At 35.6% G+C, this 25,948-nt stretch overlaps 2 protein-coding genes across 5 annotated transcripts in view; one reads left to right on the top strand and one right to left on the bottom strand.

Annotated features, from left to right (window-relative positions):
* Nucleotides 1-312: 312 nt before the first annotated feature.
* LOC110446983 (hsp70-binding protein 1-like) lies at nt 313-6,125 on the bottom strand. The gene is made up of 6 exons (XM_021492345.1): nt 5,803-6,125; nt 4,669-4,849; nt 3,792-4,013; nt 2,982-3,137; nt 1,779-1,987; nt 313-1,198 (listed from the first exon to the last, which is right to left on the bottom strand). Exons 1-6 carry the CDS (start codon nt 5,938-5,940, stop codon nt 1,127-1,129), a joined length of 978 nt encoding a protein of 325 aa, XP_021348020.1. The 5' UTR covers nt 5,941-6,125; the 3' UTR covers nt 313-1,126.
* Nucleotides 6,126-15,941: 9,816 nt separating this feature from the next.
* LOC110446982 (APOBEC1 complementation factor-like) overlaps nt 15,942-25,948 on the top strand; it is a 24,410-nt gene continuing 14,403 nt past the window's right edge. Inside the window, exons 1-7 of one of the 4 annotated variants that reach the window (XM_021492342.1) lie at nt 15,942-16,705; nt 18,258-18,438; nt 18,780-18,880; nt 19,136-19,180; nt 21,793-21,884; nt 23,363-23,510; nt 24,106-24,195. In XM_021492342.1, the coding sequence (XP_021348017.1) occupies nt 16,034-16,705; nt 18,258-18,438; nt 18,780-18,880; nt 19,136-19,180; nt 21,793-21,884; nt 23,363-23,510; nt 24,106-24,195 (1,329 nt within the window). In that variant the 5' untranslated portion in view covers nt 15,942-16,033. Of the gene's footprint in view, nt 16,706-18,257; nt 18,439-18,779; nt 18,881-19,135; nt 19,181-21,792; nt 21,885-23,350; nt 23,511-24,105; nt 24,196-25,948 lie in introns of all 4 variants that reach the window. The other 3 variants (XM_021492341.1, XM_021492343.1, XM_021492344.1) reach the window with 3 other exon arrangements.

Below are 25,948 nucleotides of genomic sequence, written 5' to 3'. Positions count from 1 at the left end.
CAGTGTAAGTTAAAAAGCTTTTAATTGAGATTGAAAAAAACATTTTTTGGTTGCCGATCAGGGTACGCGGTGCACTGAATCGCAAGACGGTCAGTTGTAGAATGATAACCAGTTTGACGGGTAATGCGCTTTTTATATCCAGCAAGACCCATTCTCTTTACCAAGCAAGTACATTCTGAAATGTCGCTTCTTCGTCACTGGGGAAGATCTCAAAACAAGAACTTTTTTAATTTCCATTGAAAGCTTTTTAACTTGCACTGTCAGCTTTAAGCCAAATAATGACCATATCTAAAATACAAACAACTCTTCATAAGTGATATACTTCCTTCATTTTAATGATATCAGACCTACAGAAGTCAAATTGAAACTTCTGTAAGTGAGATTCCAGCGTGTAAACAATAAACATGTAGCTAAGATATGAATAAACAAAGTCAGATATCATATTTTCACAACTGTGATTAAATATCAAGTGAAAAATTGAGTACATAATTGCCACACTTACAGTAGGCTTTAACAATTAAGCACCAAGATAAATTGATAACTGATTTCATCGTTTATTAATTATTTTCCTAATGCCCTCAAAATGATGTTATCCCTGATAATTTATCCAGAACATCTTATAACAATACAATACTGATACAGTCTTGAATCGCAATATACTGACATAATGGTACATCGCTAGTTAGCATACAATTTGATCAAATAGTCACTATAATAAACAAAATTTTGCATACATTATAAATATTGCTTTTAGTGTGTCAATACATTTGCCGTGCATTGACTTTCATCCCATATATTGTCCTATTTATCCAAAAATTTTAAACAACATTTTTTCCCCCAAATCATCACAGACAAGCCTTGAAAATTTGAGGAAATTTCTTCGAAAACAAAAGCGTCTGCACAAAAGATGTTACGTAGTGAAGACATTTGTATTGTCAATCCACTTTAAACTTCGTTCGATGACCCATGGATGACTTTGTTCCAGGAATTATACAACAATACAACCACATGCTACTGGTATAATCACTGAAGCGTGTCTGTGCATACTCGGCCATCTCAAGCGTGAGAGTACTGGTCTAATGGGCAGACCTGAAGTCCACTACTGCCTTATGTAGCCTTGATGTGGTCATCTAGCCACGTCTGAGGTGTCTGGATCCTCTAATAACCTAAGCAGCTCTGTTGCATATTCTAGTTCCTCCTGGAAATAAAATCATATTGACTACATTTACTCTGTTTGATCACTGGGCATTTATCAGTAATTGTTTAATAAAAAATACTGTAATTTTCACTAATTTGAACATTTTATTATAATATTTATAACAATGCATATTTTAGTACAAAAAAATTGATCACCATTGTACTTAAACGTAGCTCAAAATACATGTACTTATTTTATACATTATGGTGTACTGGCAAAAAAACACTTTAATACAAATATCCACTTCTTTGTCTTTAAATTATTCAACTTTTGGATACTTTTACAAAAAATATCTGATTGATTTACACCATTTATCAAATTAATGTTTGTTATTTTATTTTTGATTTGTTCAGGGAATGTACATGTTCAATAAGTTATTACTGTTTGCAAATATTATATTAAATTCATCATTTGACAAATTATTTCTCAAAGGTTATATAAGATGTTCCAAATATTTTCAATGTATTTAACTCTTTCACCCCTGAGGACACATTTGAACTCTTCCAATTCAAAGGTTGGAATAGTTCAATATGATATTTCAGGGGTGAATGAGTTAATAAATTATCACGGTAATACCCACCTGGAACTCTTCCTTCCCTTTCAGGAACTCTGTCCTGTTATTTAGAGTACTGATGAGATTGAGTTCGTGTCGATGACATTCCTCATACGCCCGCGGGTGATCACGTACGATAGTCAGCAGGGCAGACATCATGTGTTCATGGAAAGCGCCATGCTCTTCCTGTAGATGTCCTACTAGCTGGTCGATCATACCTATATCACACATTATATCTGTCGGGAAAACAATAACATTTATTGAAAACCATTTGTCAGATATGGCTAAACTTTCTTGTATTTTCAGTTACAAAAAAAAATATTTTTAAAAGAGAAAGAACAGAGTTAAGATTGAAGTACACTTATTGACAAAAGGATAAGATAACAGGCTAACTCTATATCAGTATTCTTTCTTGATAAATACCCACTATTAAAACTTCCATGATTTTGCATTTCTTCATGCCATAGATACAAAAGTGACATCATTATTCTGTCACCTTACTCTATACTTGGAAGCAAATCTCAAAATTATCCTGAAAATCTTTCGCTGACATAATCGCATGCATTTAAAGATTAATAATAGGTACATTTTGTATTTAATAAAGGTATTATCACACAACTTCATTTCACATGGTAGACAGTCAGCTATTGTGTTATTACATGGACATAAATGGGTTAGGTGCATGAACATATGTGTACATGTACAGGGGGTGGACAATTTCACTACCCCAACACCAGTAGACTTTATGCAAGCGCTAGTGAACTTTTTCAGTGTTTACTATGAAGTACAAATTTATCTGGACTTATGGCCACAGCAATGTCAAAAAAAACCACTGGTGCTGATTATCAAGCATATGCATATGTTTTTGTATATGGTCAAAACAGTGTCTTTTCAGTCAATATAAAAGTACATTGTATCTCTAACTATAAACGAAGAAAAATTAACAAATTCTCCTTCAAAACTTGCATTGCGAACAGAAAATAAAACACCAATGTTCCACCTTACATTTTCAAAATTGATATATGATTCTACTTAAGTTTTGTTAAAATTTGAAAAACCTATAGAGAGCACTGTACTATTAACCCTATCACCCCTAAGTAGCTTTAGTAGACTCTACCATACATTGATCTGGATGAGTCCAGTATGGTCTCCAGGGGTGAAAGGGTTAAAGCATGGTACCATTTTGCTATTTTGTCCGACATTATGATGTATATACCTAGGATAACTTACCTTTAAATTCTGGTTTTTCATTACACATGCTACTCAGCATGAATGCTGCTTTGATTTTCAGTTTTTCCACATCAGTCTGCATAGCTCTCATTATAACAGAGAAGCCGTCCTTTTCAACAAACACCTTCTGGGCATCAGGTACGTCTCTGCACAAACCTACAAACCAGAGAAAACGTTGTTTTTTTAAATTGAACTTTATTTATTTTTCAACAATTGTGAAACAAGTTCTATCATCTTAATCCTTCTTGTTGGCCGGATTATAATCAAGCAGGGATCTTAACGTGGGATAAAACCGGAGTAACAAAAGAAAGCCTTGTGGTCAGACAGGTGACCCCATACCATTTCATGTCAAATCAGGAATCAAACCTTGGCCGACTTGGTGCGAGTACCAAAAGAAAGCCTTGTAGTCAGACAGGTGACCCCATGCCATTTCATGTCAAATCGAGGAAAATACATTTTCTGTAGGTCACAGTGACCTATATTTGTTATATTGGCGTATTAATTGTCAATATGTATCCACAAATGACATTAAATGACTGTTTGATTTTTACAATAAGGATATTAAATCTAAACAAATTCAAAATTAAAATGGAAAGATGTTCTTATTTTTTTTACAGTAAATCAGCATCAATGCACTGAACAGGTAAATATTAAACAGAAGTGTCAAAGTAACTCCTATGCAATACTGACGTTCTCAAAACTTTTACTTCACCATTCTGTATGAATATTTATCTTTTAATGATACTGTGCCAATCTCTCATTTATATGTCTTGTTTATTACATGTATTATAATACGAGTGAAAATCTTACAAGAGATGGCGTAGAGTGCCTTCGTGCGGACAGTGGCGTTGTTGTCATTATCTATAATCTGTAGTGCAAGGGGAAGTAACCCATGTTTAATTGCTGCCTCCTGACAGTAGGGATTATTCTGTACTAGGATACCGAGAAGCTCTAATGCATTCCACCTAACCTCGGGCTCACTGTGGTCGAACTGCTTTGCCAATACTTCATACCCTCCAATTTTGTGAAAATCTGCAAATAAATAAATAATTCATCAATAAAAATATATATCTTTTTACAAAAAAATATGATAGACGGGACTTCATTTTTTTTTTTTAAAGATGCACAACAGTGCACAATCGTTGATGAAGTTGAACTTGAAAGCCTGGTTCTACAGACCTATCCAAACACAATACTATGGGTTTAGAAAGAACTTATAAACTTTACATTATTTTTTTTAATGAAAATGATTCTGAATCACCTGGTTTGGAGGCGCGGTAGTCCACTGGAAGGACACCAGGCTTGTGACAGAAGGGTTGCGGTTTCAAGTCACGCCACGGCACGGTGTTGTATCTTTGAGCAAGATACTTTACTCCGATTTTTCCAGTCTAGCGAGTTTACTCAGCTGTAAATGAGTAAATGGTTGGGGCAGTGCTAGAATTGTTGAATGCTAGCTGTGCGTGCCGAAATGGCAGCACCGGCTGTTTGCTCCCCAGGGACTTGAGAAAGATATTGGCTGGTTGCAAAGGCCCTATAACCACGGATAATAATTTGTGAACCGCTTTGAGACGACCTACGAACTAGGTTGTGATAAAGTGGTTTATAAGAACCTCAAATTATTATTAATAGTATAATTATTCCTTTATCCTTCGTATATCTTCAGTATATTGTGATTCCTTTATCTTACCTATTGCTAAATCAATGTTTTCACACCATTCCATAATCTCCTCAATAGCAGCTATTTTTTCATCTGTCAAATTTTCGTTGTCTTCGTCATCAGGTTGATTCATCTTGATAAGTCCCTCTTTCATCCTCGTAACAGGATTAGTGGTCATATTACTAAGAGCTGACTCTAGCCATTCCCGTCTCTGAAAGTGAAGATTCAAAGTAAGGAATTATATTAATAACTTCCCGTCACACTATAATACTGTTCTGAGATTTTTAACAGTATCATAAATATAAATCTAGCATTTTTTTTAAATTTTATTTTGATTTTTGCTTATCAACTTTCATTTTAAGCAATTATACAAAAGCTCTGACAGCTGGTTGCTTAATTTAAGTGAATACATGATATTATAAAACACACACAAATGAGTATTGAAACTTAAGTTATGTTTATTGATGGTATTGTATGTTTTAATATTCAGAGCGGTAAACATTTGTAGCAGAAGTGGACTGGGTCGATCGTCGGCCACCATATATAGCTCAATTGGTAGAGCCTCCGTCTAGAGTTCGGAAGGTCTTGGTTTCGAACCACGGTCTGGCCGTGCATTTTTCCTCTCCTGTTACACATTTAACATTAATGATTGATATCCGACACATACACTTTAAACACCTAACACAATATACTTTTAGCATCAACACAGATAACACATAGCACTCGAAAGAGGGCGTTGCAGTATTCAGATAGATAACCTTACCTATCAAGATGCCAGCGACAAAACCACGTGGTGATGATCTTGGACCATGGCATCACATATTTTCTTAAGCCCTTTCACAAATTTGGATTCATCTTGCTCAACGCAAAATCAACACAAATGCTTATCACAGTGCCATCTGATTGTTGACCGCTAGCAGAGAGTATATAACACGTGTGTTATATACGTCTCTGCCGCTAGGTAAGATTTTGCTCGCCGATGAATTCAATATTGAGTGATCATGATGTTTCTTAAAATACATAGTTTGTAGAATACTGGTTTGACATTATTGAAATAGTATTACGCAAAACCTTTCTCACGACGAATTTGACAGGTTCAATTTCGATATGCTCCTTTCAGAAACCCCATATTTTTATCTTCTTGTGACTGAGTTTTAGGCCTACCTCTGCTGTCATTTGGCTGAGCATCCCCTCGGGATTGTCACACTCAGCCCCTTGCTCGATACAGAACTTCACCAGCCCCTGCATATCCCTGGGAACTCGAGACTCTCTTTGGTCATCTCCGCCTCCGCTAGCGCTCATGCTTCTAATTGACACGTTTCGACTAAGACTTCAATAACTCAAAAAAGATTTATAAAATAAGACTGGTATTTTGTATGCCTGATTATAAAGACCTGAAGAATTCTCTCGAAGACTGTGGATTTTCCCGAATTTTCCAGCATGGGACACAAAACATATTAACGACAAAGGTTTACGCCTTGCTTCAATGTTGGGTGACAACGCTAGTATTCTTCAGGTTAAGTCAAAGTTGTCTCCCTTCATACATTAAAATAATTATGTATCAATTTAGGATAGGACCCTATGTTATCCATTGTCTGTCGATTAACGGCGTATTTTTCGAAATATTCCTGCTTAAAATTTCAATATTGATGTTTGACTCTTTCCATATATACAAAACTACAACCAATTTATGGGACACCATACTGAGGAAAAGAGGTGTGATCATATATGTAATCACCACTATTGATTGTGACTCTCTACAGCAAACAGGACCCTTTGAAGAACAAGTATCCTGTTACTAAACCTAAAGGGCAGAGACAAACTTGCTATATATATTGTATCTACAGAAGCCAAACAGATCGGTAGAAAATAACAACCACGTGCACCTTCACCAAGTCTTAAAAAACTTATGTCACCAACGTACTAATCGTCTCTTAATGCATGGTCCCAAACTTGGTTAGTAACATTCAATCCAGAAAAAACTGAGGTAATTTTTGTTTCAAACTTGGTTGAAATTGATGAAGATTTACAATTAGAATTTAATGGCGAATTTTTAAATTTTACTGAACATCATAAACATTTAGGTGTAATTTTTAATTCAAGTGCAAAATGGGGTGATCATATTTGTGCAATATTATACTTCAGTTATGAAAAAAGTCAACGTCTTACGTAGACTAAAATACTTATTAAATCGTGATAATCTTTTAAAGATTTATAAATCATTTATTTTACCAGTTTTAGAATATGCTTGTGAATTGTGGGATGGTTGTACAAATTATGAAACAGAAATGTTAGAGAAAGCCCAAAGAGAAGCGTTTCGTATTATAACTGGCCTTCCTTCATATGCACGAATTGAAGACTTTCTTTTTGAAACTGGTCTAGAAACTCTTTCGAATAGAAGAAAACGCAGAAAACTCCAACTTTTGTATAAAATGCACAACAAATTAACTCCAGACTATTTAAATTCTCTATTGCCAGCTTCCGTTGCAGAAATTAACCGTTATACCCTTATAAACAATGATGATTATAGAATTCGTCCTTTCAGGCTTTCTCTAACAAATTCATCTTTTATACCTTCAACTCTTCGCGGTTGGAATTCATTGGACCTTTCAGTACGATCATTGCCCTCATTACATTCTTTTAAAAACTCATTAACTTCAAATGTACAATCTCCTCCACCAATTTACTTAGGTTTCGGAGAACGTAAATTGAACATTTTGCATACTAAACTTAGACATCAGTGTAGTCCACTTAACTATGATCTTTTTAGAGTAAATCTGGTCGATAGTCCAGTTTGTTATTGTGGCCATCCCTGTGAAAATGCCTTTCTCTTTTTTTGTGAGTGCTTACTTTTTAACAACGAAAGACATACCCTGCTCCTAAATTTGAATGCCTTGCATGTTGATTTTAATTTAGAACTACTTTTGTTTGGAAATAGTCAACTTTCGGTAGAAAACAACATAAGTATCTTCAGACATGTGCATCATTACATCAAATCCAGCAATAGGTTTTGATAGTAATAATTAATTTTCTATTCTTATTTAAGTTGTTATATGTGTAATTGTATTTCATTATTTTGCCTGATTTATTTGTTACATTGATTCTGTTCGTTTTGAAATTACTCTACCAGGTTGCATGTCATGAAATCTGTATAATTTATAATTGTTTCAAATGCGGATCAATTTCTCAGTTTCCAAGTTTAATTTTCTAGGTAACACCCCTCCCCTCCATCACCCCACCCCCTCCCACCCCACAGTTCCTTCCTCAACCTATCTTTTCCCTTTCCCCATAAACATATACACTTTTTTTTACAATATGTATTGAGGAGAGGACTCTATTAAGTTTTAATAACTTGTTGTCCGATCCATTTGTATATTTGTACAATAAAATATGTTTAAACTAACGTACTAATCTCACACATACTTATCTTAGGGGATTTTGTATAATTAACTACAAGGAGATAAACTGGAACCATTACACAACTAACGTTAGTGAGTCGCATCCAGCAACTCTCTTTCTAGAGTGCATAAGGGACAACTTCTTGTTCCAAAACATGTCACAGAAACTACCAGATACAGAGAAGGACAAACACAACCAACACTGGATCTAATCCTTTCTAATGAAGAGGTAATGGTTGAAAATCTTAATTATCATCATGGACTAGGGAATAGCGACCATTCTGTACTAACCTACGACTTTATCTGCTATACAGTCAAATTCCGCGAGCAGAACAAATTCGGGCACCCATGAAACATATTTTTCACAGAGGAGACTATGAAGAAATCAATGAGGACCTCAAACAAATGGATTCTCATGAACTTGCTAGATGTTCCGACGTCAAGGAGGCATTAGAGACATTTTCTGTAATTATCACTAAAGAAATAGAGAAGCATGTACCAGTGAGGAATAACTCCCGATCCCTCCCGAATAAGGAAAATCAACATCGACAAAGCTTCAAGAGACTCTATTAAGAAAAAAGGTCAACTTTGGCAAAAATATCTTCACTGCAAAACCCCAGAAAACTTCAGAAAATACAAGACTGAGAGAAATCGAAGCGTCCATCTAATTAGAAGATCAAAATATACCTCTGAAATGGCGGACAACATCAAAACAAACCCAAAGCCGTTCTGGAAATATGTTAGAACTAAAACAAAAACAGCAACGTCCATCACCAGAGTCAAAAATGATAAAGGAAAAATGACCACCCCAGACTTGGAGACGGCCAACGTTATGAACATTTTCTTTGCTAGTGTATGTGTTGACGACAGCGAAGAAGTTTTGCCTGAGTTTGAGGAAAGACCATACGATAGCGTGCTTACCGACCTATCAGTGACAGAAAACCTTGTGTTAGCAGCAACTAAGAAAACCAATCCATTAACAAATTTCCTGGCCCAGATAACATCCATCCAAATTTCGTCTCAAAAACAATAGAAACATTAAAAGAACCCCTAACAATCATCTTTAACAGGTCCATCCAAGAAGGAACCCTACCAGATTCGTGGAAACGGGCTCACGTCTCACCAATATTTAAGAAAGGCGCTAAAAGTGACCCAGGAAACTACAGACCTATCAGTTTGACGTCAGTTCCATGTAAGATTCTACAACGCATAGTCCGAAATGCTATCTGAAAACACATGGACAAGAACCGCTCCTGTACCACTCAACTACCAGAGGTCATCGAAGACTGGACACAGGCATTAGATGATGGGAACAATGTGGACATCATATACCTCGACTTCAGCAAAGCTTTTGACAAAGTGTCGCACCGCTTGCTATTATATAAACTATATCAAAATGGTATCAGAGGTAAAATTTAGGCTTGAACTAAGGAATTCCTAAAAGACTTGACCCAGCGAGTTACAATCAACGGAGCAAAATCCTCAAGTCTTCCAGTCACAAATGGAGTTCCCCAGGCAAGCGTCCTTGGTCCGATACTATTCTTGATCTACGTCAATGACATGCCTGAACATCCCAGCTGTATAACCAAATTATTTGCGGACGATACCAAACTCTATTCAAAAACACGAACAGAATTAGAAAGACAACAACTCCAAATAAACATCAACAAAATATGTAATTGGACCGACAGCTGGCTCATGAAGCTAAACACCAAGAAGTGCGAACATATGGAGATTGGTAACAACCCCAAATCATCAAAATACGATTTGACGCAAAATGGACAAACAACCGAAATAGAGAAAGTAGACACAGCAAAGGACCACGGAGTTCACTTTGACAACACCCTAAAATTCTCAACCCAAGTCAATGCGGCAGTGTCGAAAAGTTTTACTGTTACGAACTTTCATTTTTATGGATATAGCTTTGTTTACAACCCTGTACAGGTCCCTTATCCGTCCACATTTGGAATACGCTACGCAAGTGTGGTCACCGTATCTAAACAAGGACAAAATAGCTATCGAAAATGTCCAACGAAGAGCCACCAAAAGAGTACTAGAAATACAGAATATGCCCTACCATGAACGCCAAAGAACATTAGGCTTACCATCTCTGAAATACAGGCGTGAGAGGGCAGATGTGGTTGAGTTGTATAACATTGAACGGGATCGACCATTTAGACTACGGACTGATGTTTCGTCCTACACCACTTAGTACCACTAGAGGTCACTCTTAAAAAATTATTCAAGAAACCTTTCAAGCTTAACACTAGTACGAAAGTCTTTAGTAACCGATCGAGTGATCAAGGTCTGGAACTGTCTACCTGAGGAAACTGTGTCGTCAAAAACACCAAACGAGTTCAAGTCAAACTTAAACACACTGTGGAGGAATCGCCCCAGGAAGTTCTGCCCTTCCTTGTATCATTAATGATTCACATGGGATCTCTAACATTAAAAGAAAAGAAATAGTAATAAACATATTACCATTAAAATGTTAGTTACTCCTTATAGTATAATTGAGGGTATATACATAAATATTTTAAATCATATATAAATTATCATCATAATAAACAAGTATTCACAATAAGATATAGTTAAATAGCTTGATACATTGTAAATAGTTTATAGTTTTAATCTCTGCGCAACCGCAGTCCGTTGATGGCAGGCTATACTGCTAGCAACGTATCAAGTCAGAAGAGGATATTTAGACGTCTTCACAAGCTCAAGCTTCCGATCGACGTTCAACAATAACATAACACAGATATATTCTATTCAGTTTCTTACATATTCAATAGTATGACTTCAATCTACAATTTTCTTAAAATTATGAATTTATGGCGCACAATGGGTGTCTTCTAAGATAGAAAAATATCATATTTATCATAATAATTTCCATACACCAAGTACATGCTTACAAAAGATAACATGAATTTTAATTGTTTTCAATATCTGGAGCAGTGTATGTATACGTGGAATCCCGATATCTTTTTTGCGTTTATTTTAGTTTTCCACTGTAATTGAATAAAACCCCAAGGTAATTTAACTCCATTATCCCCTAACATTGGATGATGTTATTCTCCTAAAGAGTTTCACATTTCTTGGAGTCCCTCGGCTGTTTCTGATATCATAACCGTGTCATATATGCAAGCATACATTAATCAAATTAATTTTATCTCCTGAATTTCAGTATACAGATGTATTTCCCAATGGAAATAGGAGGGAGAGGGGAAATAGATATCGGGGTCAAAATAATTACAGCAATATCATATATCATTGGACCGAGGGGTTTCAATTTAAGTTTTGTAATTGAAGGATGTGTCCCCGTGAAGACCACTTGGTGGGGCTCATTAGGGATAATAAAGGTAAATTATAAAAATCCCACTCCTTGAGTATGGGTAAAAATGGATCTTAACTCGAAGTTAGGTATGGAGCAAACTTAATTGGGCCAATGCATAAACGGAGGGTGTTTCCCCCGTGGTAGCAGATTGTTTGGACCCAGGAGGGAAAGAGAAAATCTTTAAGAAAGCCTACTAATTGAGTCGGGGTAAAGGGGTTTAACCTTATTGGGTTTGGATCATCATTTGACCATGGGAGATTCAATATCGTATAAACCTGAGGTCGTTGTATGAGAGGGGGAGCGATAGATGAAATATAAGTGAAATATTTAATTCGCATATCGTAAAATTCATATGGTACCACGGAATTAGATTAGATACGGCCCCCACATGATTTGAAAAACATGGTTCGAAAGGAGATGATCCTTACCGAAATACTGGAGGGTCGGGTGGCGCAGTGGATAACACACTCACCTTTCACCAAGGCGACCGGAGTTCGATTACCCTAACGGACGTGAAAAGGTATGGGTCACCTCCCGACGTGGGTTTTCTCTGTTACTCTGGTTTCCTCCACACACACACCCTATCCAGTTGTAATTAGTTTTTGTAAAAGAAATCAAGGTTTTATTAAATTATTAATATATGACCTTGGCACGCTTTCAATGTAACTACTAATTAGGGTCAAATTTATTCAAATACTTGACCCTAATTAGTAGTGTGCTGGGGTTAAGGGCTATCAAGTTTGTTAAAATGTCCCTGACACACTTTCAACGTCGCCATTGTCCACGGCCAAATGTGTCCGAATCTGGCTATTTGAATTGTAGCAGGCTTGAGTAAAGGACTACATGTACACATTTTATTCATATGAATGGTATTGACCACTTTCAAGGTCACATGCTCAAATCTTAAAGGCACTTCTTTTGCATATATATGGCTAGTAACATGTTGGTCTAAATGGCAATCAAGTTTGTCCAAATGAAAGATTTTTATCCAAGTTTCATGTTCCACTTTACATGTCAAATATGTTCAAAAATTCAAACAACTTTAGGGCCATGATATTTAGTCAGTAGCAGGCTGGGTGGAGTTTTCAGTTTTGTTCGAATGAATGATCTTCACGAAATTTCAATGTCATGCGAGTTAAATCCCCCATGAAACTTTTTTTCTGAATAACCAAAAGGTCCATGGTCATGAGTGAAGTCTGCAAGGATAAAGGACAATTATATTCAAACGAACGGCATTGATTTTCTTTCAATGTCGCCCAGGATCAAGTAGATTTAAACATTCAAATGGTTTCTTTTAAAGGTTATAAAGGTTTTGAGAAAAGATAATTGGCTTGTAGCTTCATGGGTTGATGAACTATTAATTTTGTTTTAGTAAGTGACCTTGACAATTAAGTAACGTCACAAGGGTCAAATCCGCTGCTTCTTAAAAAAGTGTTAGACCTAGAATTATGATATGTGGTCTGTATATAACTGATGTGACGAAGGGCTATCAAACTTGTTTATGTAAATTACCTTGACCTGTATTCAAGATCACATGGTTACATCACGAGATAGTCATTAGCCAGCGGCTAGCCATCCTCGATATTCAGGGATTACGCTCACTTTCGCTCTCTACACCCCTGGAATACATGTAGTTCATGGCAAAAGTGAAGACTCGGTGTGCGCCACCTTGTTGATGAGACAAGAAGACTAGTTCGATCCTTTGATGTACATCAAAAGAATATCGCGGTCATGTAACGGTAAAAATTGACAGGCTTTCTTCAAATGAGAGGTATCAGCCTAGCGATTGGTCAGGTTACCAATCAAACAGCTATCTTCGTGCCTTCAATTTTGTCATGACATATTCCAGGGTTGCAGAGAGCGAAAGTGAGCGTAACTCCTGATTATCGAGGATGGCGGCTTGCTCAAATGAAGGACTCCCGAATGTTGAAATACTAAATTTCACCTGTATTAGTGGTCACGGAAGTGAAAATAAATTAACATAACTGAACACTTGTTCCTCGTGCATAGGAACACAAGGCTTTGGAGTTATGTTGTAATCAATAACAATCAACATTTCATACCCGCTATGCTGGTTTCCCGGGGAACACCTGCTATATATATATATATATACTTTATATGTTGACCATGTTCCAACATTATTTTGTTTGCGAATTCACAGTTGCCATAATTGAATTATATGTACTACATGTTTGGTAGACATGATTATTTCCAGTTCATGTGTTCACAACAGAAAGAAATATAAAAAAAAACCAGCTACATTACGAGCCCATGGGACTTTTTTGTTTGTAACAAAATGTAAAAAGTGAGATTTTCTTTTTTATTAAATGGTTGTGCAAGTAAAATGCTGATCATCTATACATATAATGATATTTTATATCTCGTTGAGTATCTAATGTTTATATATCGTATTTATTCTAACACTGATACAAGACTCTTGTAACTTAGAACAAGCACTGCAATGATTTGTAGGGGTGTAGTTTATTCAATATTTGTTCAACGGTATATAGGCGGGATCCTATACTAATTTCCCCAATGCCATAGCACGTCCCTTGGTTGTACCTTACAATGTGACGCGTGAACAGGTACACCCCCTCCCCCTCCCCCTCCCCCTCCCTTACCCTCTTCTAAATCTAGACGGGTCAAACTGATACATTCATATACATGATAAACGTGTAAATTTTCCAATGCATCTTATTAAAATGACCATGAACTGTCAACTGGAAAAATAAACGTACGAGGATACGTGCCAAAGGCTAACCAGACGTATAAATTGTTTCTAGATTTATTTTGGACAAAATAAATTATAAGAAATGTGTTGTTATTGATATTATATCTACATTTTTGCTGTATAATAATTATGTAGCACACCTTAACTTACAACAACCAGTTTTTTCTGCATGCAACAGTAAATGGGTCTTGATCACATATACTTCATGCAACAATGAACATACACATTACTGTCATAATTATTGCATGTCTTTGATTAAAAATGGTAAAAAGAAGAATCATATATACCAATTATGCAAATATACAGGCATACCACGTGAAAATGTAAAATTGGGTTCGAACCCATAACGTAAGGTTAGCCTAGAGGAACTGACAGTTTCCGGAACACCCGTGCTTCTTCAATGGGGTATAATATATTTTTTACACAAAAAAAAAAATGTTGCAAGAAACAATTGAAATTTCACATTTTTTTTTATTGTTTGACCTCTTTTAAGTCCAGGGCATTTTTTTAAGACGATTTGATATCGTTTTTTAATTTAAAGGATCAAAATAAACCTCATAAAGTTGGTCTCTGTACTATTAATTAAGTGTTGGATATTTTTTTATAAACGGGAAAACCCGTTTCTCATATAGCACATTTGTGCCATATGTGAACATCTTGTATAATTTAAACGCCAGATTTTAATGTCAGATCATTATGCTAGACAGACCATTGGGTGAATTCAATATTTCCTGTTTAGGCATTCATAGCGCATATTTTTTTCTTATATGTTAGTATTTGTTTGTTTTTTTGGTTTCGTTTTCAATAATTAAGTTACAAGGGTCGGTGAAAATGATTTGTACATGATCTGATCTGATATGTGGGATTGCTAATTGTTTAACACTGATGAGAGAATACTTAATATATTAGTACTTAAAAGTAAAGAATGTTAATTAACTTTAATATCTGAGATTGGTTTTAAATAAATATGTCCGTGTAAGCCTAACTAGTCTGCATTTTACCCGGATAACGTATATCAGTTACAAATAATAAGATAACACAACGACACTGACAGTGATCTGCCTAATTCTGTGCCTAGGTATGTATACAAAGCGATCACATAAAACTCGTCCATGTTGATCAAACGTCACGGTCAATATTGGCTGTGTTAACTGGGTCAAACACTGGGATGGGTTCAGCGTGAGTGTCTGGATGGAATCCAATCCTCTGTGTTACTCATAGGACACTATTTTTATTAGCCGTTTAGGACCATTTGCTATCTGTCATTTTATTTGAGAATAAACAAACACAGTATTATCCTTAGTACAGGTAATTTATACTGGTGTTAACAGCTCTGTAAAAGTTTAGGAGGGAGTACACTATTGTGTAAGGGGACGATTTGACAAGATTATATAGGGCAGACGCTCCACGTTTTTTTTCCAATTGTTTGTTTTGACTAATAAGTGCAGCTATTTTAGAATCGAATAGTGAAAATGTTTGCATAAATTTTATCTCGGACGAACATTGTTAATTAGCAAAAAAAAAAGACTGATTTTTAAATTCTTAGATAGCTTAGGGCTGATCTAAATCGACTTTTTTACTGTTTCTACATGCTAGCTAAAATAGGAAATCAATATCGGAAAAAAAATACATCGTGGCTTGCCCTGCTACACCGATAAGACCGAATCGTAAACTAAGTTTAGCTAACTATCATAAATCTACAGGTAAGTGTTTGCTTTGATCTTAATGCCGACTATCACTTGTTGTCACGTGTGCGAATTTTCAACCAACCACGGGAAAGCTTGTGTACTGTTATCTAGCACGTGAGATGACGGGGTACCTTGCGCGCATGTGCTGTCAACCTTTCAACCCTTGGTCAGATAACAGGACCGTCTGCTATAATCCGGTAAAGCATATGGCGATAGAAGAGCATAAGTAACAACGACACGAATCATGGAAGAAAAACAGGGATTTGTTGGTGCCCCAAATGAGGCTAACTTGTTGAAATTAATGGAGAAGACGGGATATCCAATGATGCAAGAGAATGGCCAGAGGAAATATGGACCCCCACCAAAATGGGAAGGACAGGCACCTTCGCGGGGATGTGAAGTTTTTGTGGGTAAAATTCCCCGCGATTGCTATGAAGATGAACTTGTGCCTGTATTCGAAAAGATCGGTAAAATATATGAGTTGAGATTAATGATGGATTTTTCAGGAAGCAACAGAGGTTACGCCTTTGTTATGTTCACAAACAGAAGTGATGCACAGAAATGTGTTCGTGAAATGAATAACTTCGAAGTTAGAAAAGGTCGTCTGCTAGGTGTATGTATTTCGGTGGACAACTGCAGATTGTTCGTTGGGGGTATTCCTAAAACCAAAGGTAGAGAAGAAATTCTCCAAGAAATGAAAAAGGTAACGGAGGGAGTTACAGACGTGATTGTGTATCCAAGTGTCGTTGACAAAACGAAAAATAGGGGATTTGCATTTGTGGAGTACGAGAGCCACAGAGCAGCAGCTATGGCAAGGAGAAAGCTTATTCCAGGACGGATTCAACTCTGGGGACATCAGATAGCAGTGGACTGGGCTGAACCAGAACAGGATGTTGATGAAGACACGATGTCAAAAGTTAGTATCATTTACTAATAACAACTGTTGTTATCGTAAGATTATCAATCAGTCTCTAATTATACAAAATATTTAAACCAAAACATTTCAATCTGACATTCGATCGTTGCAACAGTGGTATAAGACCGAACATTTCAGTATGAATTGAATGTTAGATGAGTTGATTTTATGATATATTTTGCTTTTTCATAAACTGAAAGGGGTTCTCTTTAAAAGTGAGAGAAATGTTACAGTATATATAGCTTGATGTATGATTTCACAAGTTGATTAATGTGTTACAAGGTTTTAGCATATATCATAACAGAGGTTTGAATATCATTGTAGCCTCCAAAAATATTCATTGTAATTTTGTTACTGCAGTTTCAAAAACAGTATTAAAACAAGAGTTTGTTCCCCTACCCCTGGATGATGGATCACACATCAAGGGTTTGCAAGCAGGAACATGACATGGATTAATAGAATCTTCCCCTACCTTGAGGGTGTGACCATAGGTGGTGGGCACGTCTATCATTTTTTTTTTTTAATAGATAAGACTTATCTATTAAAAATAATAACTGATAGACGTGCCCACCACCTATTGTGTGACAGAGAAAATTCCAACCCGAGGGGTGATGTTTTTTGGTTGTCTAACCTGAGGCTTTGCCGAGGGTAAGACAACCAAAAAAGTCACCCGAGGGTTGGAGATTTCTGTGTTACACACGGACACCCTCTAGGCAGGGGATGATTATTTTTCTCCCATCCTATTATTTCAGTCACAGCTCCACCAACAGTAATCTGACATGTTTGTAAACAAAAACACATGTGGGGTATGCATATCGTCATTCACTTTTTGATGACGTCACAATTACCGATGACGCATTTTAACAACGTCACAATTCACACATGCTAATTGGCACGAGATTATCTCCCCCTATGGGGTGACAAGCTGATCTTTCTCGGCTAAAACAGGAGACACACCTGTGAAGGGTGGGAGAAAATGTTATTCAACAATTTATATAACAGTTGTCCGACATGATATAAATATGCATGGGTTTTGAACCCAAGACCCTCCAAACTCTATGGACAATCGATCAGTAGGGCTACCTGGTCGCTGATGATTGACAGTATACACATACAATTGTTCCATAGAGAACCTTTCATTTTCTAAAATAGCTTTTTCTTTTAGTTTGTTTTGTTTTGCATTTATGTCCCTTTGCTTTGGTCGGAGTCTTGCACGTTTCGATGAACAAGAGACCTAGATGCAGGATTTTCTTCATTTCTTTTATTACTTTAGAAACACAATCCACCCTTCCCTTTATACCAGGGATTTTCCTATGTGCTGTGGGGATACATGGCAAGTGCATAGTTGCACATATAAATAGACAATAATGTGTATAGCAGCTGCACACACCATTGCTACAGCTGGGATCTTGCCTGGTATTTCTTTTGGTCATATTACCTATACTTGTTTTCTGTTCCTTGTTGATATACTTAAAAAAAGGACACTGATGGAAAATAAAGACAAAAAAGTTGCTTAACAAATCATTGCTTATTTAATTTTCTAAATTTCTAGGTTCGGATTCTATATGTAAGGAACCTCATGCTGAACACTACAGAGGAGACTATTCAACAGTTTTTTTCCAAAGCTTGTGGAAACGAGAACAGCATTGAGAGGGTGAAGAAAATGCGAGACTATGCATTTGTGCATTTCAAGGAGAGGGGGGATGCTCTGAAGGCCATAAAGGCAACAAATGGTAAAGCCGCCATGTGTTGATTCCTTAATTAAGTTGAAAGATGATCAATTGAGATCAAACTTGTTGTGTAAATGTACTTAAACAAGATACAGTTCATGCTTATTGTCCATTGCAATTATGCTATTATGTAAGATTTCTCTTTTCTCCACAAATCTAATATTTGTATATGGCCAACACAAATTATAGCAACATGATTGGTAAAGACTGTTGTTAGCTACATAACTATGTACTGTACTTTATAAGTTCTTAAGAAAAAATACTGTTGTAGATATGTACAAAAATATGTTCATTAATATTTAATGTAATCGATTAAATGTGCAACTTTTGTTTTTAATCAAAAGGGAGCAGTTTAGAAGGATCACTCCTTGAAGTTGTACTCGCAAAACCAGTGGACAAAAATGACTACAGAATGTATGCTCGAGGGAAAACTGCTATGCAGGAGGTAACAAATGTTTCTTTCAAATAAACTGAATCTCTCCTGATTATGAATTACCTACAGCAAGTATTGGCAATTAAATGAAATGCAGCCATGAACATTTATCATGTTGTATGGCATCTTAACATTTCTGAACACAAAGACAAATGGATATTGATTTTTTACTGTTGCATGCAAAAATGAAAGAAAAATTGTCCTAGATTCTGATTGGTCTCTGTGTTAGTAGCTAGAGTTGATTTTAAAAACTTGTTGCTTTATTAGGAGGGTGAAGAAGACAGTGATTATTCAATGCAATACCTGAACCAGGTTAAACTTCTAACATGTTATGCATGATGATATATATTAAATTTTGTTAGTTTTTGTTTCAAATGTTCTTGGTTTTTTGTATCGTTCATCTCAATTTCACTTTAAAAGTCAGTACATATAAATCTTATAAAACCCATCAAAAGTCTTTGTGATGGTAAATATATGTTTATATAAAAGGAAAGACTCGGAGCAGCTCCCCAATACTTTAGAGGTTCATCAGGGAAAGAAGAAGAGGTCACATGGAGCTCCTCAAAATCTCTCTTTTTAATATGGACAGCTTAATTTTGAGCGATAATAAAATCCCCAGCTCGTTTTTCTATATTTTATTTGTATTTCAGTATCGGTTACATTGATCCCGGTTTTATTGAAAGTCTGCTTTATTGAAAGAGCTACCATTCCAAGTGATCACTTGTTACATTGAAACAACATCGGTTAAAATGGTAACTCGCCTGGTCATGATCAGTTGCAGAAATAAATAGCCAGGGAGGGTAAATCACCGTTGTCCACAGGTGTCCTAGCGGCACGCATTAGTACTCAATTACTCGCACTCTATTACAATTAAATGTTGTTATTTCAAACCTCGACATGGTAGCGTAAGGTTTGGGGATGACATAGCTTCCCTGGGCCACCAGAAAAGGGATGCAATTGAAAATCGAACAAAATAAATGAAATAATACAGGCATAGTTCAGAAGGATAAACTGAAGAGCGAAAAGGCCTGTTATTTCAATATTTTTACATTTGCTCTGCCTCCTTCAATTATAATACATTACGAAGGCAAATGTTGTTATGAGACTATAACAACACAATCTGATTAAAATCATATGTTACATGGCTTCGTTAACTTCGTACTACGCCTGAACACCTGAGTGTGCAGCGGTCAGGGTCACATTCAAGTGACCTTTATATTTATAAATACTCATTAAATTTTGACCAATTAGTGACCCTTTTTCAAAAAGGCGCTCAGAGTTGTAACAAATATGGCGAACATTGATGAGAATGATGCAGAAGTTCTGAAGTTATTTGAGATTGATCGTCTGAAACCCGAACAGAAAAAGATATTTGAAGCTTTATTACTATTAGAGAAGAAAGACTGTATGATGGTGTTGCCTAAGCAATTATTACGCAATGGGTACATTTTCCTTGGCGTTGTAGAAACGTCCGTTCCCGCCACCATATTTGTTTTGGAAAATTAATCTGTTCGATACTCCTCGCTATTTATTTATCAACCATGATATTCCGATTCGCTGGCAAACTATAACACACATTTCTATTGCTGACAAACTTACATAAAGCCCTACTTGGCTTTATTAAGTTTGTCATCAATAGCAATGTGTGTTATAGGGCCATAACAACATTTGCTAAAACATTCATTGCTTAAATCAACCTCATTACTTTAACTGAAATTGTCAGACACCATGATGTAATTGTGGAGGCAAATGAGTCTTTCCTGACATTCTCTGATATGTAAGTGTTTGCATTCTTGCATTGTGCCATGATGACATTAAAAATTCTTTGTCCAAATGATTTGTTATAATTAATGCTCATGATAAAAAACAGTCCAATATGTGTCGGATGTAAAATTCTCTGTAATGGGGGATTGCCTGTGAAGGATTCAGCTTTGGATAACAAAGATGCTACACCCCTGTACTAAGCGTAGTTGATGTTAGGAAAAGTTTGCAAATTGTTCTTTCCTTTTTATTCTCGTGCGTAACGTCGAGATATTTCTAACTTGGTCTCGAGTTTGTAAACAGTCCTGTATGAGGGACTATTTTTCTAAGGTCAAGCTTAATAGCATTCAATATTGTTGAAAAGACATGGCGATTGTTTATAGGTCCAACACTGTTGGAATGCATATAAATGTGAGACACATGATTTAGAAAAGTATGATATTGTTGTGGACATTTTCATAAGTAATTTATAAACTGTGTTCACATTGTTCTATCATGTACATGTATTAGTAAGTTGGCACACATGCTGATACCAAGCTATGAGGATTTCAAGTAGATTTAGTAGTTATAGTCTGTTTAAATGTGCAAATATTATCATAATTATATGTACCAAATCTAGACTTACCTTTATACATAAATTTAATTTTGAACCGGTCAACCCATATAATTAAACGGATCTTGTTTGATTGTTAATGTTCCATAGTTCATTCATAAACTGTTGATTCATGTTTGTTATATTGTGGGGTTTTTTTTGCGAAATCTATCTGAAAATTTGTGATTCATAAGTCTTGTGACCTTATCTGGGAACAACATTTAACATTGTATGTTTTACAATAACCTTATTAGTTATATTCAGGTTTAACAGCATATCAATATGTATATGAAGACCGGGAGAAAATTTTGTATTCTTTTAAATGTTAAGTAAAATGTATCTTGTAAAGTTGAGCACTTGTTTAATGTTTACTTGATGTATAAGGAACAAAGGCAGAGGTAATTTTTCTTTTTGTGCAGAAATTATTAAGCTTAAATACAGAATATTGTGTTGAACAATTGGACAACTGTAAATGATGATACGATACTGAGAATGCAACTATAAAGTAAACATTAATTAGATCATGTACTGATGAAATGGTTTTGTACGATTTTAATTTTGTACTTTACAGGCCTACGCTCAATTCAATGTATTTGGGGAAGCTGCTGCAACTAATGCAATGTATGGCCAGGCTTACACAGGATCGGGGGGTGCTGGTGGAAGGTATGCTTAATCAATCATCAGTCCCCCTCTAATTTAAAAAAATCCTTTATCACAACTCTTTTTCTCATAATATGTAGACGTAATAGATTGCTTGTCTGGTATTTAAAACAAGAATGGTATATAATTTTTTTTGCTTAAACATGTTAATTATCAGGACGAACATGCCAAAACAAAAAAGAAATGCAACTAAATTGTTTAGCATTTTGTATTAAACATACATTGCAGTATAAAACATAGGTGTCAAAATGCCACAGGTAGAGTTAATAACTGGTCGAGATCAGGACAACGTTGTGACGTCAAGATCAGGCTAGGTGCCCATCTGCATAATAGGAGGTTAATGGTGTGAGAAAGAGACTGCAAATTCGCATCTGCCTACCACTTTATTCACATTATTTTGAGTAGAAAGCAATCAACTTGTGCACTGGTGTTTTGCTGAGGCATGTTCTTTGATTAATTTGGGGGTGGATCGGTTATGGTTTAGGAAGGAATTTTCAAAATGGTTTGAAGACGCCTCTAGTGATTGTTAATGGGAATATAACAGCTGAGATCCCAAGGCCCCAATATTGTGCTTTTTGTTTGGAGGCTCATCAACAGGATAATGTGATGCCAAACATTGCAAGAGTCTGTAAGAGACTCTTTCTTTCTAGCCCCAATTCGTCCCCAGTCATGAACTAGAGAGGAGTGTTCGGATTCACCTCAACCCCCCCAAATAACCAGTCCCCCAGTTAGCCAATGCTCTTGTCAACGAGTAGATAACATTCCTATAGGTACAGTCAATGCCCTTGTGAACTCTATGCAACACAGCAATAAACATTAGAGATGCTATAGCTTTTTGAGAGGTCACACATGATATTAATGAATGGTTTCACAACTACTGACATTACTTTTAGTAACTAATAATCAGGGTACTTTATTTCATAACTGCCTTATGAAGGCCCCTTTTGGTAACCCTTTCACCCCCTAGGCAACTTAAGCAGACTCTACCATGCATTTTTTGAGATGAGTCCATTATGGTCTACAGTTGTGAAAGGGTTAAATATCCCTTAAAAAACTGTAGATGCTTGGTTCAATATTTAAGTAAGCTATAACATCAATAATTTAGACATATTACTCAAAATATTTTATTGACCTTCAATAAAGTTTGAAGGTGGGTTTTTTTCCATTTCAATCAATATATATTGAAGCTTTTCAGTAACTAAGAACAGGCTAAATGGAATTTTTAACCAGCTATATTTTGCATTTTATAACATACATTATGAAAAAGTTAATTTGAACAGGTCAAAGTCACTATTGAACCAATCATTTTGGCCTGATGTTTTTTCTTGATGATAACACTAATGTTACTGTATAAACATTTGTAAATGGATGCTAGGTACAAAATGTTGTAAACTATACATTACTTGATGCTAGAGAATTAAGTTTACCTCTGTGAGTCTTCACAGAAAGGAAAAGTTAATCTAAATTAGTTGTCTTTGCAGAGGAGCTGGATTTCAAGGTCGTACAGCTGTGGGGATACGTGGGGCTCTCAGAGGGCGTGGGCGAGTATCTGCAGGCATGCGAGGAGGAAGCACACATGGGGGATACAACTTCTTAGGGAGAGGAGCTTACAGAAGATATGCTACTGATGTGAGTTTCTGCATGTTCACATAATCATTACGAGACGCATAATGCATGAGTTCTGTTAATTACTTCATTGTTTTTATGTTTTTGTGCCTTCTTTTAGAACTTTGTTTCCTTACTTTGCTATTGTTTCACATTTTAATCTAGTGGGTTAAAATATATATTTATTTTAAATGATTGTAACTGGAATATGAAATTTAATGAAAACATTTTTTTAAAATATTTTCAAAAAAAATTGTAATTGTGATTGTAACTTAATTTGTTTAAATGAAATATAAACATTCAGTTATCTTTTTGTGAACTAAAAATTCAAGACGGATGCACAAAAAAGAAATTTGTTCTACGTTTTCTTGGTTTTGTTAACTTGCATGTTGTTGCTTTTTAATTACTGTTTCATAGAAATTTTATATAAAACTTTCTTTAGTTTGTATTAACATTCTTTTGTTGGTTAATTGTTTTATTACTTTCTTTGATTCTTAATTGCTTTGATAAAGTAGAAGATGAAAATGAAATATTACAGTGGGAAGGTACTGTGGACTGTAACTGCAGACATGCAGATATTTCTGTTAAAATTGACTTGACTTTTCACTCCTGTCTGTAGGAACATCTTTACGACATTTTGCCTGGCATGGAATTGACACCCACTAACCCTGTCACACTTAAACCTCAAACTGTCAAATCACCAGTTCAGGTATTATTGCATTTGAGAATATCGGCTTGTAGAGCTGTAAAAGCACTGTAGAATGCAAAATGTAATATAAGCTTTACTTTTCATGTATTGCAGATGATCTTCAGATTTGCTTGAAAAAAGAACTGGCACTATTGTAGGCAGTATTACTCTTCATTTTCACCCAGCCTCGTTTAATAATTTGATATTTAAATATTCATTCATCACTCTACGTAATTCAAAAATATAGACATGTATACATGTACTATTGAAAATCCTATGAGATTTTTGGAATTGTCATATTACAATATTTACAGAAAATTCTGTGAAAATGTACATCTGATGATCCATATAACCAGTAAATATAATAAAAATGAAAAATTAGAAGGAATGTAGGCTATTTCTTTAGATGGAATTTGATGGAATAGGATCAAGTGATGAACAAGTGATGTATATACTGGTAATACTTAACTGGTCATATTTTACCTTGGAATTGAGAAAAGAAAACAGTCATTTAGAAGGGTTTGTAGTATTGCAACAAAATGGCTGGATGAATTAAAAATCATGTATTTGAATTCATAGAATTTAAAATAAAAACATTGTTAAAAGAATGACCAGAAAGAAGCTTTAAAATGCATGTTCAAAATATTGCCAACTGTGGTAAGTGCAGCTCCAAAAATGTGTCTGATTTTTTTCAAATTTAAATAGACTAGTAACAACTGGGGGGTGGAGACCCAACGTCCCTGCAAGGAAGTCAGTTCCATAGTGGCGGTAGGGATCCTGGGGTGGATACCTTAATGGTATTCAACAGTGCTCATCAGGGAAAGCAGAGCAATTGAAAAAAGAAATGATGAGCAACAACACCGCTGAATCCGGTACAAAATGTAATGTTAGATTTACATCCTACGTGCTGACATGTTTCGGCCAAAAGGCACAGTCTTCAGAGCACAGTTACATGATGTTTACAAATATGGTACAATGACAATAAAGGTCATGTGACTAAAACAATAAAGAATAACTGTAACGTCATCAAGTTGCTAAGAGTTACAGCCTGAAAAGGTGAAAAGATTTAGCCATATTTGATCGGTGCATAATAGAATAAGTGCTAAATAATTTCAGAATGATGCACTAAAAGATTATATAAAAGTATCATAGTAAATGTGAATATATAAGTACGTGTAGTAGTATTACAGTATTTACAATGCAAGAGATGATTAAAGGAACAGCAAAAAGGGATAGTAAACATAAAATTAAATGTATCAAAAGTGCTCAAACAAGCACACTTTAAGGTTATCGTTCTGTCTCTTAAAGAATGGAAATTGAAAAAGAAAGAATATGATTGAATCGTCAGAACCGTTGTAAATAAAGTATTTTATTTCTGTACACGATCCATATGCGGGTGAAAGTTCGTGGTATTTCACGCATACTTCAGTTTTCTCCGACATTTATTGTAATAAAAAAACAATGTGTCCGTCTCGAATATGTTTTTTTTGGATTAAGCAAATTTGAAAGTAAACCATTGCGAGATGGGCGACTTGAAATGTGTTCAGCTTTGACATATTTCTTGTCATCTTCTCTGTCCACCATTTTTAGGTCACTTGAGACTTTGTCTTAAGTCTCAAGTGACCTATTGCGATCGCCTTTTGTCCGTCGTCGTCCGTCGTCCGTCGTGCGTCCGTAAACAATTTACATTTTCGACTTCTTCTCCAAAACCCCTGAACCAATTTCAATGAAATTTTGCAGGGACCTTCCATGGACAAAGGTCAACAAAAATAGT

The sequence above is a fragment of the Mizuhopecten yessoensis genome, unplaced genomic scaffold (assembly GCF_002113885.1).
Source record: "Mizuhopecten yessoensis strain PY_sf001 unplaced genomic scaffold, ASM211388v2 scaffold3091, whole genome shotgun sequence".
In the NCBI taxonomy this organism is placed as follows: Eukaryota; Metazoa; Mollusca; class Bivalvia; order Pectinida; family Pectinidae; genus Mizuhopecten; species Mizuhopecten yessoensis.
Note: the sequence above shows the minus strand (reverse complement) of the source record. Positions and strands in the feature narration are given on the sequence as shown.